Below are 16,779 nucleotides of genomic sequence, written 5' to 3'. Positions count from 1 at the left end.
CGCCGTTGGATAAGCAGCTGCCAGCAGAAAGTCGTATACTGCTAGTTCACTTATTCGTTGCATAATTTAATTCTTAATTTCTTGCGTGTTTCTGGTACTTGCATTGTTTAATTCATAAATTTCGGGCGTATTATAGTATTTGAGAGTTGTAGCATCGCGTTTTAGTACCTGAATAGTGAAAATCGCGTAGTCTCCTTCCGCCGCCGAGCAGTGTGTCAGCAGTGCGCAAGTAGCAGCATTACTGCATTTACTAGGCAATCTTTTTTTTAATAACCGTTTAAATTTTGTGTCGATTAGTTTGTGCTCTCTGTAGATTAGTTCAGACGTTCTTTGCACAACAGTTTTTAGCATGGATAGGGACTGCAACTGCTGTGCTCGGATGCAGGCTGAGTTGGCATCCCTTCGCTCCCAGCTTCAGGCAGTGTTGGCTTCGGTCACACAGCTTGAGGCTGTTGCCAATGAGCATCACTGTGGGGGTCCGGATGAGGGTTTGTCGGGGGCGGCCAGCTCATCCCACGCATCCCCCGATCGGACTAAGACTGTGGCTGCCCGGGATACTGCCCACATTGAGGCTGATCCCTCACCTGTGGTAGAGTGGGAGGTCGTCTCGAGGTGTGACAGGGGGCGAAAGACATCCCGGAGGGCTGAACGGAAGGCCTCTCCAGTTTGTCTGACGAACCGGTTTCAGGCTCTGTCTCAGGCTGATACTGATCTTCGGCCGGACATGGCTGCTTGTCCTGTTCCAGAGGTTGCCCCTCAGTCTGCAAGATCCGGGTGGTCGCAGAGGGTGGGCTTACTGGTAGTTGGAAGCTCCAACGTCAGGCGCGTAATGGGGCCCCTTAGGGATATGGCAGCAAGAGAGGGGAAGAAAACCAATGTGCACTCCGTGTACATACCGGGGGCAGTCATTCCAGATGTGGAAAGGGTCCTTCCGGATGCCATGAAGGGTACAGGATGCACCCATCTGCAGGTGGTCGCTCATGTCGGCACCAATGATGTGTGTCGCTATGGATCGGAGGAAATCCTCTCTGGCTTCCGGCGGCTATCTGATTTGGTGAAGACTGCCAGTCTCGCTAGCGGAATGAAAGCAGAGCTCACCATCTGCAGCATAGTCGACAGGACTGACTGCGGACCTTTGGTACAGAGCCGAGTGGAGGGCCTGAATCAGAGGCTGACGGTTCTGCGACCATGTGGGCTGCAGATTCCTCGACTTGCGCGATAGGGTGGTGGGGTTTCGGGTTCCGCTGGATAGGTCAGGAGTCCACTACACGCAGCAAGCGGCTACACGGGTATCAGGGGTTGTGTGGCGTGGACTGGGCGGTTTTTTAGGTTAGATGGCTTCGGGCAAGTACAGAAACGGCAACAGCCTCAAAGGGTGCGGGGCAAAATCAGGACATGCGGGGACCAAGCAGCAATCGGTATTGTAATTGTAAACTGTCGAAGCTGCAGTGGTAAAGTACCGGAACTTCAAGCGCTGATAGAAAGCACCGAAGCTGAAATCGTTATAGGTACAGAAAGCTGGCTGAAGCCAGAGATAAATTCTGCTGAAATTTTTACGAAGGCACAGACGGTGTTTAGAAAGGATAGATTGCCTGCAACCGGTGGTGGCGTGTTTGTCGCTGTTAGTAGTAGTTTATTCAGTAGTGAAGTAGAAGTGGATAGTTCCTGTGAATTATTATGGGTGGAGGTTACACTCAACAACCGAGCTAGGTTAATAATTGGCTCCTTTTACCGACCTCCCGACTCAGCAGCATTAGTGGCAGAACAACTGAGAGAAAATTTGGAATACATTTCACATAAATTTTCTCAGCATATTATAGTCTTAGGTGGAGATTTCAATTTACCAGATATAGACTGGGACACTCAGATGTTTAGGACGGGTGGTAGGGACAGAGCATCGAGTGACAGTATACTGGGTGCACTATCCGAAAATTACCTCGAGCAAATAAATAGAGAACCGACTCGTGGAGGTAACATCTTGGACCTACTGATAACAAACAGACCCGAACTTTTCGACTCTGTAAGTGCAGAACAGGGAATCAGTGATCATACGGCCGTTGCAGCATCCCTGAATATGGAAGTTAATAGGAATATAAAAAAAGGGAGGAAGGTTTATCTGTATAGCAAGAGTAATAGAAGGCAGATTTCAGACTACCTAACAGATCAAAACGAAAATTTCTGTTCCGACACTGACAATGTTGAGTGTTTATGGAAAAAGTTCAAGGCAATCGTAAAATGCGTTTTAGACAGGTACGTGCCGAGTAAAACTGTGAGGGACGGGAAAAACCCACCGTGGTTCAACAACAAAGTTAGGAAACTACTGCGAAAGCAAAGAGAGCTTCACTCCAAGTTTAAACGCAGCCAAAACCTCTCAGACAAACAGAACCTAAACGATGTCAAAGTCAGCGTAAGGAGGGCTATGCGTGAAGCGTTCAGTGAATTCGAAAGTAAAATTCTATGTACCGACTTGACAGAAAATCCTAGGAAGTTCTGGTCTTACGTTAAATCAGTAAGTGGCTCGAAACAGCATATCCAGACACTCCGGGATGATGATGGCATTGAAACAGAGGATGACACGCGTAAAGCTGAAATACTAAACACCTTTTTCCAAAGCTGTTTCACAGAGGAAGACCGCACTGCAGTTCCTTCGCTAAATCCTCGCACAAACGCAAAAATGGCTGACATCGAAATAAGTGTCCAAGGAATAGAAAAGCAACTGGAATCACTCAACAGAGGAAAGTCCACTAGACCTGACGGGATACCAATTCGATTCTACACAGAGTACGCGAAACAACTTGCCCCCCTTCTAACAGCCGTGTACCGCAAGTCTCTAGAGAAACGGAAGGTTCCAAATGATTGGAAAAGAGCACATGTAGTCCCAGTCTTCAAGAAGGGTCGTCGAGCAGATGCGCAAAACTATAGACCTATATCTCTGACGTCGATCTGTTGTAGAATTTTAGAGCATGTTTTTTGCTCGAGTATCATGTCGTTTTTGGAAACCCAGAATCTACTGTGTAGGAATCAACATGGATTCCGGAAACAGCGATCGTGTGAGACACAACTCGCTTTATTTGTTCATGAGACCTAGAAAATATTAGATACAGGCTCCCAGGTAGATGCTATTTTCCTTGACTTCCGGAAGGCGTTCGATACAGCTCCGCACTGTCGCCTGATAAAGTAAGAGCCTACGGAGTATCAGACCAGCTGTGTGGCTGGATTGAAGAGTTTTTAGCAAACAGAACACAGCATGTTGTTATCAATGGAGAGACGTCTACAGACGTTAAAGTAACCTCTGGCGTGCCACAGGGGAGTGTTATGGGACCATTGCTTTTCACAATATATATATATATATATAAATGACCTAGTAGATAGTGTCGGAAGTTCCATGCGGCTTTTCGCGGATGATGCTGTAGTATACAGAGAAGTTGCAGCATTAGAAAATTGTAGCGAAATGCAGGAAGATCTGCAGCGGATAGGCACTTGGTGCAGGGAGTGGCAACTGACCCTTAACATAGACAAATGTAATGTATTGCGAATACATAGAAAGAAGGATCCTTTATTGTATGATTATATGATAGCGGAACAAACACTGGTAGCAGTTACTTCTGTAAAATATCTGGGAGTATGCGTGCGGAACGATTTGAAGTGGAATGATCATATAAAATTAATTGTTGGTAAGGCGGGTACCAGGTTGAGATTCATTGGGAGAGTCCTTAGAAAATGTAGTCCATCAACAAAGGAGGTGGCTTACAAAACACTCGTTCGACCTATACTTGAGTATTGCTCATCAGTGTGGGATCCGTACCAGATCGGGTTGACGGAGGAGATAGAGAAGATCCAAAGAAGAGCGGCGCGTTTCGTCACAGGGTTATTTGGTAACCGTGATAGCGTTACGGAGATGTTTAGCAAACTCAAGTGGCAGACTCTGCAAGAGAGGCGCTCTGCATCGCGGTTTAGCTTGCTGTCCAGGTTTCGAGAGGGTGCGTTTCTGGATGAGGTATCGAATATATTGCTTCCCCCTACTTATACCTCCCGAGGAGATCACGAATGTAAAATTAGAGAGATTCGAGCGCGCACGGAGGCTTTCAGACAGTCGTTCTTCCCGCAAACCATACGCGACTGGAACAGAAAAGGGAGGTAATGACAGTGGCACATAAAGTGCCCTCCGCCACACACCGTTGGGTGGCTTGCGGAGTATAAATGTAGATGTAGATGTAGATCGTCGAATGTACGTGCAACATCCTTCCCTCTCGACAAAAATGAATAGGCGAAACACACATAGTTTAAAATGGTAATTACCGGGCTTACTTTCAGACTGTTATTGCGATCACTATGACAATAAAGGTTTTTCTCGGAACCACATACTTCAACTTTAAGCCTGTTGAAATTACTACGTAAACGAAGTGTCCCATCATCACTCATAAAAACTCATTCTGGCACACGCTCATTTTATTCGGTAATGATCGTAACATTTTCACGCATCGGCTGCTTCTAGGCTAAATTTGTGAACGACTTAACAGCTGCCAAAAATGTCCCTCAGTATGGATGATGCAACCGTTGGCTGGCTCTTAACACTGACTTCTGCAGGTTGTGTAGGATATGTTTTATATGTCGACTGAAGTTTCACTTGTCGTTTGGCCCCTGCGTGTCATTTCCCTCGGTGACATTTGTTTGTTTGTGGTAAGTTCCTGTGGGATCAAACTGCTGAGGTCATCGGTCCCTAGGCTTATACACTACTTAATGTAACTTAAACTAACTTACGCTAAGGACAACACACACACACCCATGCCGAGGGAGGACTCGAACCTCCGACGGGGGGAGCCGCGCGAACCGTGGCAGGGCGCCCCACGGTGACAAATACATTTTCCGTCACTACATTGTTCGTGCCATCTTCGTACCGAAATCGCAACAGGAGCACAACGCTCAAATTGGGGCCCATACCAAAACAAGAGTGACTTCGCGTGTATTCAAGTACACTCCCATCGTAGAGTGTGCCTGCTGATGAGTAGAGCCTCGGGTCATCTTGTGCTTCGGAGGAAACATATCCTGTTAATCATTTACCTGGAACAAATGAAAAATGGATTACTGATATTCCATATTATCGTCCTATTTTGACAAGTAACACAGTGGAGTAAAGAAAAAGTGTCCTGCGAGCTCCAAAACACACTGCTGTACTTACAGACACGCGTTCAGTTTGATCGGGCTGTCCAGTCGGGTGCTAACGCCGTATTTTATTCAGTGAAAGCAGCAACAATGCGCGCTTTCCACTGTAGATGGACCGTAGAAATAAATACAAGCGTCCAAACTTCAAATTTTCCTGTTGGAATGCTATTAAGATCTTGTGTTTCTGTAATTTGTAACTAACCCAATAATTTGTAACCACCCTGTTGTGTAAACAAAGATGGACGTGCAGTGAAACCTGCGTGTATCAGGCTGAGGCCTTCAGTTCCCGTTGTGGTAACTGCGGGACACAATAAGAGCAGTCTAAGCAGTTGCGAAAAGAGAGGATGGGAAGGCATTTTTCCAGCGATTCGTCGTTAATGCAAGAGTCTGAATCGGTAAAGGACAAATTACGACGATGCGCCTATATTTTCATTCGTTTTGTGGTTATTTCTGTCAAGGTTGCTGATATTTGTTGTTTCAGGGTGAATACTTACTTTTTTGAAGCGTCATGTGAGCAATAAGTATTTTTTACCAGGAATCGCACTGCACCAACTGAATCAAATTACAGCCAAGTGAAACACAGAAAAACTTCTCTAGTTGAGATGTTTTTGCTTCTTCATTTTTTCCACTGTTCGGTAGTATCCCTGTGTTTAGTACTTATACCTGCAACAAAAAACCTCTTGTGTCCTTGGGGACTGTTGTAATTTGCAGAATCTTAATATATCTTAGAGTATTTAGCTTGTACAAGAAAAGTCATACACCAACCGGATATGGCTGAATAAAGTATTTCTACTTCTGCTATTAAGTAATTAAGTTCCGACTGACAATGCAAAAAATAAGTTGAAGAAGTCGATAATTGTAAGTAATAATTAGCCGTGTATACACGTATCTCTGAAAGGATAGAGCGCCTACTAAGATTACAACCGAAGACAGATTAAGTTTAATTCAGTCGTTGCGTGTACAGTGGAGTTACTCTTGTGTCTGTTTTTGCTACATGTTTTCTTTATTGCTGCAAGCTTATTGCCGACAGAGAACATTTAATTGTCAGTGTAAAGGCACTGCATAATGCGAAGCAGTTGCGTCACCTAAAGTGACGCATAATATATGGGGAGCTTTACGTACTTCACTTGTGTCACGATTATAACATACGCGCTGTGCGTGGGCACAACTTACTGGCAGTCTCGTGGCGCAGGGGCAGGGAAGGGAAGGGAGGCGTGCAGCTAGCTCACTGACTGAAGCTCCAATCTTCAGAATGAAGCACTAGGTGCTGTGAAATTTCGTTCGTCTGTTGTAGATGGTATTACTTTGTATTCGAAAAAAGTTCGTCCTCCGTCACAATTCAAAATGTATTTCAGGCGCAGGGGTTTCATCTTCGGGTGCCTAACCTCAGTTTTTCGTTATTTTTTGTATGCACCAGTGTTCACTTTTCTGCTGGACGCACACGAGAGAAACACAAGACTGTGAAGTTGTGACTAAGATAACTATTTTCACAAAATCCACTTACAGGTCTAATAGCAGTTGAACAGAACTGAAGCACAGATAACTTATATTACACAACAAAGTTCTCACGTTGCTGTGTTAGTTATACGCGATAATACTTCTAATAACTAAGCAGATTATAAAAATATGACCATGTCAAAGAGTAAATGTGCAGCAAGATATTACACTCTTTTTCTAAACTGACCCGTTACAGGCGCTAAGCCAGTTTTCTGCAACGAAAGATGGCATACTGAAGTTAAGATGAGAAAATATGTCGTACATTTTGAATAAAATCGCGATTTTTTGCTGCAGACATAAAATGTGAAACTATGTTCTATATACTTCACTAACAGATTTGGGAAGAAAGTCTGTCGACAGACTGTAACATAATCAAGAAATGTAGCGCTTGTTTTTGAAGGATAAATCCTAATGCCTCAAAAACTTAGAAGGAACTTTTCTCTGTCCTGTTCATAAACGAAAAAATATAATCTCTTCCGTAAATAAGGAAATGTTGTCGTTGACAGTACTTACGGACAGAATCACTGCACGATTTTATAGTGTAGACATTGTCACGTACCCAGTTCAGTATGAAATCGAAAGCAGTTAATTTACACTTTTATTTCACAAAAAGATTACGTTCATATAAAACAATCACCGTTATATAACAGAGAATGCTTCAAGCATGGCAGAACTCATCTAAAAAGAACTCAGTTTTCAATCATTTTCTTTTAAAAGTTTCGAATGGAAACAATTCATCGACTGATTGCTTCTTTTCTTTGATGTTGCGGACTCATGGAAAGCCTGTATGAAGAGATTATGTCCAGAATAACAAATAAATTTACAATCTGAAAGTGCAAAATTTTAGTGGAATAAGGCTGAGCTTGTGTTCAGAGGCATGTAGTTGAGTGACAATTACTCGAAGTGACCAAACAGAAAATTAGTTTGTCTTCCCACTAATTCGTTATATTTACGATCTTATTTTGACATAAAACATGGTGCACAACTATTTTCATTTTTATCACTCATTCACAACTTGCAGAAAACTTGTGTGAACTGAAATACTGTAAGAGAATGCTCTTTAAGGAAATACACTGCATGCTGTATCTAACTTAGATCACTGCCAAGTGTAGTGCTGCACTTTCCAAGAAAGTAGGTTGGCATATTCATTCCTTATTGTTCTCATTTGTGGAGGAAAAGTGCAAGAGAAAAGATAAACAAAGAAGACCTGGACGAATTACCCTACAATATTTCCAACATGCACCTGTCACCTTTCAGGTACACACCTTTCTCTGTAACACAGAATAGCTCAAAGGCATTGGAGCGTCGGAAACTAAATTATACAACATGAAATGACAATGCGATGCATACTGTATATTGTTGAGGTTTGAAGGTGAAGACTGTTGTGCGTGATTACGTGTCTACACAGAATTAGTGCGACACACACAGCTAAGTATTCTAGGCGGATATTTCACCGAAGTCACTCTTGCTTGCATGCTCCGAAAGACGATTAAATCTTCACACTTAGAAACGGCAAATACACTTTGTGATCACAAGTATGCGGACACCTGGTAACCACTCCGCCACAGGCTGTACATTATGAACAGGTGCTCGATCGTGTTGAAAGATGCAATAGCCATCCCCGAATTGGTATTCAACAGTGAGAAGCAAGAAGATGCTTAAAACATCAGTGTAGACCTGTGCTGTGATAGTGCCACGCAAAGCAACAAGGGGTGCAAGCCCCCTCCATGAAAAACACGACCACACCATAACACTACCGCCTCCGAATTTTACTGTTGGCACTACACACGCTGGCAGATGACGTTCACTAGGCATTCGCCATACCCACACCCTGCTGTCATATCGCCACATTATGTACCGTGATTCGTCACTCCACACAACGTTTTTCCACTGTTCAATCGCCCATATAGTACTTGCGGTGGATCATGATGCATTTTGGCATTCCTGTGTGATGGTCTGTATAGATGTCTGCCTATTACACATTATGGCCCTCTTCAACTGTCGGCGCTCTCTGTCAGTCAACAGACGAGGTCGGCATGTACGCTTTTGTACGTGTCACTTCACGTTTCCACTTCAATATCACATCGGAAACAGTGGACCTAGAGATGTTTAGGAGTGTCGATATCCCGCGTAGCGAAGTATGACACAAGCGACACCCATTCACCTGACCACGCTCGAAGTCCGTGAGTTCCGCGGAGCACCCCATTCTGCTCTCTAACTATGTCTAATGACTACTGAGGTCGCTGTTATGGAGTACCTGACAGTAGGTGGCAGCACAATGCACCTAATATGAAAAACGTATATTTTTGCGGGTGTCCGGATACTTTTGATCACATAGGGTATCTGTTACCCTCAGGACACCATCTTTCAAAAGTAGGCACTATGATTTGCTAGCACCGAACCGTGCATCCCGACAAAAAATGGATAAGTTAATTCGAAATTGGTAACGGTTATAAACTAAAGTGCGAATAGCTTCTGTTTCATGGTAAATGTACTCTTTCACGTGGATACATTTAGGGAAGTTGAAACCTTGCGGACCCAGTTATATCGTCTTGATACTTGATATGAAAACTAACATAGAAAGTTAAAATACTATACCATTATTGGCTATTGTACGTACTTTCCCTGTCGGCACTGTCTGGTACACTGATGGAAGTGTGCACATGGAAACAGAAGGCTCTGTATTACGGAAACAGCCGTCGTAGAGCACCTAAGGGCTGCTATAAAAGATAACCGTGTGAGGTGGCGCAACGATAAGGCACGCAGTAGCAGAGTGCACTTCCCTCAGCCGGCTTACGATTTCCAGGAAACAGTTCAAAACGGTGGCAAGGCGGTTCTTTCAGCGAGACCATGGCAGACACCTGCTGCTATTCTAGCTAGTGCAAAAGCTCTCGCTGTCAATTGGGTTTTAAATCATAACCAGGAAAGCGTGTCAAAAAGAGCACCGTTCGGAAATGGCAACTCAGTATGAAAATATATTGTTTTAACACCGCGGATAAAATATTTCTCATTTTTGCTTTTCTTTTAAAACGCCGACGATATCCTTTTCTTTAAGAATAATCTATTTATAGCTCATTTTACCTTATAATACGATGAGAGAAGTATCGTTTCCTTCGAGAACCATATAAACTCTGCTAAAATGTGAGCTACAGAAAGGTCTTTGATAAATACTCAAATGAACTGGACTCTGGCGACCTTCTCAGCACTCACGTTGATGGATATAGAAAAAAATCCCAGACGTAAATCCTGACTTACTGTCTTCCGCGTCCCGGGCGGAATTCACAGAGCTGCCCACGGTGTCCTAATACCTCTACGGCCATGATCAATAGGCCAACGTATAGTCCCTAACGTTTCGCTTAAGAGCCCGATAGTGTATCTGGACTGGCGTTGCTACGGCCGTTGATTGCTGCATGAAACGTTGTATGTACTTGTTTGTGTCAGCTATTATACAGGTTTTATTAAAATAGCTAAAGTGGGTAATATTCGAGGATCTAATTCTTCATGTAAAAATATGAATTTTTAACGTTGTGAGACTGCCCTTTATAGCTTGTCAAATGAAACAGTTATTGATTACACTCATAATTTGCTACATTTTACAAATGGATCACAACACCCGATAAAAGTGCTTACATTCCGCGTGAAAATTGGCTTCACATCGAACCCGCAAGTCGATATCAAGCACGCTGGAATGCACCTTGCGTGTTGCGTGCTGTGTTTCCTAGTTCTACAAGTTGTGCAATAGAACATGTTTCATCATTGAGAGGTGTTGCGTAAACCGTCAACGTCACGTGAACAGCAGAACAAAACCCACTGCATAAAACGACCGTGGAAGTAAAGGAATTGATCCAACTCTTGTCTGTTGACTTTCAAGAGTAATGTGCATTCAGGTGTACACGGTCACACGGGAAGCGTCCTGCACGAAGTACAGCCCTTGACAGACTACTAGAAATATATTATCCAGTTCATTAACTTTCAGGGCTCAGTTGGAACACACGAATGATTCATTTGCCATAAAATACTGTACCGCAACTCGCAAACAAGGTATTTTCGGAGCCATGTTAATACAAATTTTTTTCGTTCTCTTTATATGAGGATCCTATCCCTAAATACTGACCACTAACTTCAATGCACCTTGCATACCTCTTCTCACAGTTAAACTTTGTAGCAGTTATTCACATAATCGGTTGTTGTTTTAATTTACAGATTCTTTAATCGACAACCTTCTAGTTCTATCGGAATGGCGTTCAAGATGTTCATTACAATGTTCGAGAGTTCAGAATCAGTGGCACGCACGTTGTTTCAAGTCTGCTTCCAGTTCATGGAAAAGAGAGGAATCCGTCGACGCTATATCCGGTAGTGGGGTAGAGTAGGGAAAGGGAATTTTGATTGCCTCGCCTTTCATCAGCAACTCGCTGATACATTTGCCAAATCTTTACTGTGGAGAAAGAACTATTTCCCGCTTCGGAGCAGATACTGACTAAAACATCTCGTTGTTTTCGGCAGACGGTCCGCCACGTAGAAAATTCTAGAAACTAGTTGACCTTGAGTCACGAACTGCCAGTGGCCATCGTGATACTCCATCTTGCTCAACAGTGGAGTCTCTCATGTCTGTATCGTCTTCCACTAGCTAGTTTGTCATTTTATGGGCAGCTCATACTGAGTGCACTAAATTTTCGGAGCAGATGCCATGTTAATGACAAATGGCTCTGAGCACTATGGGACTTAACATCTATGGTCATCAGTCCCCTAGAACTTAGAACTACTTAAATCTAACTAATCTAAGGACAGCACACAACACCCAGTCATCACGTGTTAAAGACAGTGTGAATAATTTTATGGTAGTCATACCAATGGAACCCATAAAAATGTACACATTCATCTTCTTTTCCCATTATGTTACAAGGAAGTACGACACAAGCACTGTGCAGACTTACTTTACTGAAATGACGTACAGAATGGTTTACAAACGGTCAAAGCGTTGGCAGCCATCACTTACGTCAGGCGCAAATCTCGAAGAGGAAGATTCAAGGCTGGGTGCTCATTTTGTAGGTGTTGCTGGTGGAAGAGAATCCAGTCGTTTAATTACCTCTTGGCGGTGTTAATGTTCTGCGCGAAATGTTTCGTACTACTCGGATACAATCCGGTTATCTGTAGTAACCACAAACATTCGGCAACATCTCGGAAGTTTTTCCAAGTTGAAAATAAACTTAATGACAGCGCGGTATGTCTCGCTCAGTTCCACATTTCCACATCCTGTAAACAGCGCAACGTACCTTGTCTGTTATGTGCTACTGTACAAAAACAGTCTTCTAGGAACCTTTCGGACACCCATGGTGTGTGTGTGTGTGTGTGTGTGTGTGTGTGTGTGTGTGTGTAATATTGAGTGAGACTAATTACTCAGCGATTTCATAAGTCTACATTTTCACGAACGTTGCACAATTGTATAACTGTATCATCTTAGAGAATGGAGTTTATAAGATTTTTAGATGCGCTCCATTTGAGCGCCACTTGTATGGCAGCTGTTCAGCCAGTAGCCTCATTCTCGTCAAGCCGGCTGTCGTGATCTCGACAGCTGTGGTAATGTACATACCTTCTCGGTTCTGGCTATATTGCTGTAAGTAGAGGGCTGTTGTTGCACATTCCATGCGCAAGCCGTCCAGCGATAGTATGGTGCCGACTTAGTGTGTAAATTTGATGCGGCACAGTCTTGTTGAGAATTGAGCCACTATTATCCGTCCTTCACGCTGGCATTAACCACTCGTTATGTAGTCCAAAGACATCGTTAAGAAATGCAGTGAAACATGTTTACTTTTCAACTTTCACGTTCGATTTCAATCGCAGCTAGGGGTTTCTGTGACCACGTCTGGCTATGAAGCCTATCGACCTTCTCAGACAAATAAAATGTCACTTCATCACTCACCAAATCTCATTCCTCCAGGCCCTGATCACAATCTGTAATACATTAATCCTCTCACAAAAGGTGTGGCCTTTTGCGGGATCATCTGGTTGTAGCTTGTGTAAAATTTGCATTTAGTAGAGATGGCAATGCAAACCCTTCCGTTGAAACTGCCGCTTTGACGCTGTTACGAGCAACTGCTGGCGTGCTCGCTACACTGATTTCCACGTGCTCGGCGGGAGACGTATGTCGAACACATTTTTACCTTGTATGCCGATTTATTTTATGATAAATTCATCTTCCGTCAAGAGAAGCGTGTCGCAACTGTCGTCTGCACGTGCGTTGAGCTACGACACAATTTTTTCGCGCGAATTCAAACTTGTACCAACTACGGGAGCCATTACGTGCATCGAAAACAGCGCACATGTTTCCCGCTCTCTGGAATATGGTCTCATATGCCACGTCACGACTTCAGACTTCTCTCTTTGAGATGATTGCACGGTACGTAAATTATTGGAAAAAAGTTTTGCACTGCCCTAAAGACTTGGGCAAGTGTTTTGTGTCGTAACACTATTTCTCGTCACTCTTTCGGTCACAGGAAATCACAGCGTACAGCCACCTACCCAAGGAGGTAGGAGTAAACCTGCGCTCCTAGTGCAGTTCATTAGAACGGTCTCTCACAAGTAGTAAACACCGTGACCGAAGAGGCGGTTCGAGCTTAAACCGTGCGTTCATCGTCGCTTTAAAGCAAGAATGGTTTTCAGAACGGGTGTATACACAGCGACGTAATTCGAACATTGAACCGTTATCGCCAAACACAAAACATTGAAGACTTGCCTCGTAGAGGTCGCCCTCGGTCAACAATACCAGTTGATGACCGCTATCTAAAAGTTATATCTCGTAACTAACCCCAGAAGATTGCTACAAAACTACGCGCTACGACTCCGAGGCAACTGGGAACGTCGTGTCAATCCTGACAGTATGCAACCCACTCCACACCATCAATTTGGCCCCTAGGCGTCCATTACAAGCAACAGTAGGAACCTTCAGCACCGTTGGGCGCAAGAAAGATAACGCACTTAGAATGGCATTTCAGTCAGTTTCGTCGGTTTCTCTTTAGCGACGAACGGTCGGTAGAGACTGTGGAGGCAGCCAGAATCCAATACGTGTCTCAGCAGAGAGAGATGGCTCACACTTTTTGAGGCGGTTCACGTACAGATGTTGGACTCCTCTCGTAGCCGTCCAGAGTAATCTGAAGGCACTGCAGTACTAGGAGGGGATCCCGCCGGAGCCTACAGGCAACATTTCGGTAATGCACGAGCACACCGCGAATTCCTTCCTGCAGGAGGCACGAATCGACCGAATGGAATGTCGTGCAGCTTATGCCGAATACCGCTGAGCGCGTTTGTGATCAGTTGCAACTCGTACTGCATCGTTGTAGGAACCCCGTCCACATAGCGAATGACCTCAGAAGGGACACTATCAATAGTGGGACAACAACGTTTCCACCACCTTTTAAATAGCGTGCCGAGGAGGGTCCGCTCGTTTTACCGTGCACAGGGTGCTACGACGCGGTACTCGATGTTATCTAGTTTTGACGAAGTGCAAAAACGAACACTTTCCGACAGCCATTATTTAGGCTATTGTTTTGTTTTTATTTGGTAGTAAAGTTACTTTTTAATTCGATAAGCCTTATTGTTTCAATCGCTGCTCCCCTCGAAACTACGCCCGCACACATTCGCAGATAGGCAAGTGGTTTCACAACTTTGTGGAGCAGTTAATTCGTGAAAATGTAGCCTTATGGAAGGGGGAGTGGTAACGATGGTGGCTGTGGCAGTGAGAGTGTGTTCGCAGCGCCGGTGCTACGGCGAGCCGTGACGAACCGTCGGAGGGACGCACCGGCCAGCAACCGGCACACGCTCGACGCAGAGTGGCCCGCCACGCACACGCCGCACCAGCCGGTCGACAGTGAGTATTCCTATCCTTTTGCGCTCTCTCTGCTTTACAGGGCCCCGCCGCCGCTACAAGGTAAGCTTACATTACGTACACGAGATCCTCGTCATAAACCGAGAATATGTAATATATATTTACAAAAGAAAGGCAGATGCTAATGTCCCCTCCACAGGTTCTAACAACCCTACCACAACAAAGGTCAAAATTTAATTATGACTTGTAGTATTGCTCACGCTGCTAAATACTGCATTTTCGGGCAACAACAAAATTATTATGTGGCAGGTGTCATTAGAGCACAGTTAATAAAGTCATTTCATGTAATAATGAATAAACTAGGCACTCATCTTCTCGTGTTTCCCACGCTGGTCTCGTTGTAAAATCATGGCTCAATCGTCGAGAATCTAGGTGGTGATGATTCCAAGTTCGGATGCAAAAAGGCCTAGGTTTTATTCTGCTATATTCAAAAGTTTTGTAGATGCGCTTCACAAACCATTCTTGAAGATTAAACCTTTCAAAGTTAGCACAATGGTGATATAAAGAAATAATCAGCACTCCGAATTTAAGTTATACTTCCTTTTTATTGCTTTTGCTGCAATATCACGTGACACACAAAACATCACTTCACAATACAAAACATACTTGAAAACATCTTCCTCACTGTTAAAGTTCACATTTTATAAGCTGACTACAATATTCGTCTTTCCAACATGACGTCCAAGACTTGACTTTTTTCCAGGTCCGACTCTCCAACACAACTAACTAATAATCGCTTACGCGCCCAAAAATCAGAGTTACAAGTATGTCAAAGATCATAGTGGCTCTGAGCACTATGGGACTTAACATCTATGGTCATCAGTCCCCTAGAACTTAGAACTACTTAAACCTAACTAACCTAAGGACAGCACACAACACCCAGCCATCACGAGGCAGAGAAAATCCCTGACCCCGCCGGGAATCGAACCCGGGAAAAAGATCATAGTGACAAAAGAAAGAATACACATATGAATAATATCAGTGCAATATAAACATATCGATGTATCACAAATGAAATCAAATCTGAATGTTGTCTCAGAAATATGTAAACTACTTTACAGAAACACAGTAGAATATTGCTGGTATCGAGAGGTTGAGTTGAGGTGCCATAATGGTTACGTAATTCAAGTACCATTATAAGGGCCGGCCGCGGTGGTCTCGCGGTTCTAGGCGCTCAGTCCGGAACCGCGCGACTACTATGGTCGCAGGTTCGAATCCTGCCTCGGGCATGGATGTGTGCGATGTCCTTAGGTTAGTTATGTTTGAGTAGTTCTAAGTTCTAGGGGACTGATGACCACAGATGTTAAGTCCCATAGTGCTCAGAGCCATTTTGAACCATTATAAGGTCCAAAGTGAAATGATCCTCACGGCACTGGAATACGTTCAAAGTGATAACAAGAGACGTTTCACAAAACGTGAATGTACAATACGATAATTTTGACAGTATGATATTTTCGTCTATCACATTACTGCATTGAAGATGTGCAGAAGTCAGACTTTACGTATCAAGTTATTCGATATTATTGGTTATATATACAGCAGTTCACCCCACTGAAAAACTTGTCATTGCAGTAGGAGTTGACTACTGATAGATCCTTTAGGCTTATCTTTAACTGAACTTTCTTACGAGTTAAGCGTTTTGTGACTTGTGAAAAGTTATTGAAAATCTGTGCTCCTGAATAATGGACACCATACTGGGGAAAAAAAAATTTGTATTTGGGAAGGCTTTTCTTATTTTAGTATTGATTCCACGATTGGTTTGAAAAATGAAAGTAGTCTCGTGTCCATTGCCACACCTTAAACGAGGTAACCTGCAAGACTCTTTTTATTGAAAATGCGTTAAAATAAGATTTATATCTTACGTATACAACAGTTAGGAGAGGTGGCCTACAGAGTGGTGCGACAACTGTCGTCGTAGGAAAGCTGGACGGGAGCAGAAATGATAAGCTAACGAGATGGCGCGAGATTTACTTAACTCGTATTTCTCCGACAGAACATAGGTTCGTTACAAATAGCGCGGCGAGGAATAGAGTTCGGCTACCGATGTAGGAAGAGGTTCCGAGCCTATGTGGGCCGGCCGTCCTGTATGCGCTCGTGGTACGGAGACGCTAGTGGTGTGGCTCGGCGTGCGCACACCATCGGGTCCACGACCGCTATAGGCGTCTACGGAAACTTGCAGTTCTGTTGCCAGCTGTGAAGACGCTCGTGGGATGGTGTCAATACGTGATGCCACAGTA

The 16,779-nt window shown here is 43.9% G+C and overlaps 1 protein-coding gene across 1 annotated transcript in view; it reads left to right on the top strand.

Moving 5' to 3' along the window:
- LOC126248071 (ras GTPase-activating protein raskol-like) overlaps nucleotides 1–16,779 on the top strand; it is a 406,601-nt gene that overhangs the window by 22,376 nt on the left and 367,446 nt on the right. Inside the window, exon 3 of the mRNA XM_049948722.1 lies at nucleotides 14,411–14,524. Within this exon, the coding sequence (XP_049804679.1) occupies nucleotides 14,411–14,524 (114 nt within the window). The remainder of the gene's footprint in view (nucleotides 1–14,410; nucleotides 14,525–16,779) is intronic.

This window comes from Schistocerca nitens, chromosome 3 (genome assembly GCF_023898315.1).
Source record: "Schistocerca nitens isolate TAMUIC-IGC-003100 chromosome 3, iqSchNite1.1, whole genome shotgun sequence".
NCBI classification, from domain to species: Eukaryota; Metazoa; Arthropoda; class Insecta; order Orthoptera; family Acrididae; genus Schistocerca; species Schistocerca nitens.
The sequence above is the reverse complement of the archived record's forward strand: the minus strand, read 5'-3'. Positions and strand labels throughout refer to the sequence as shown.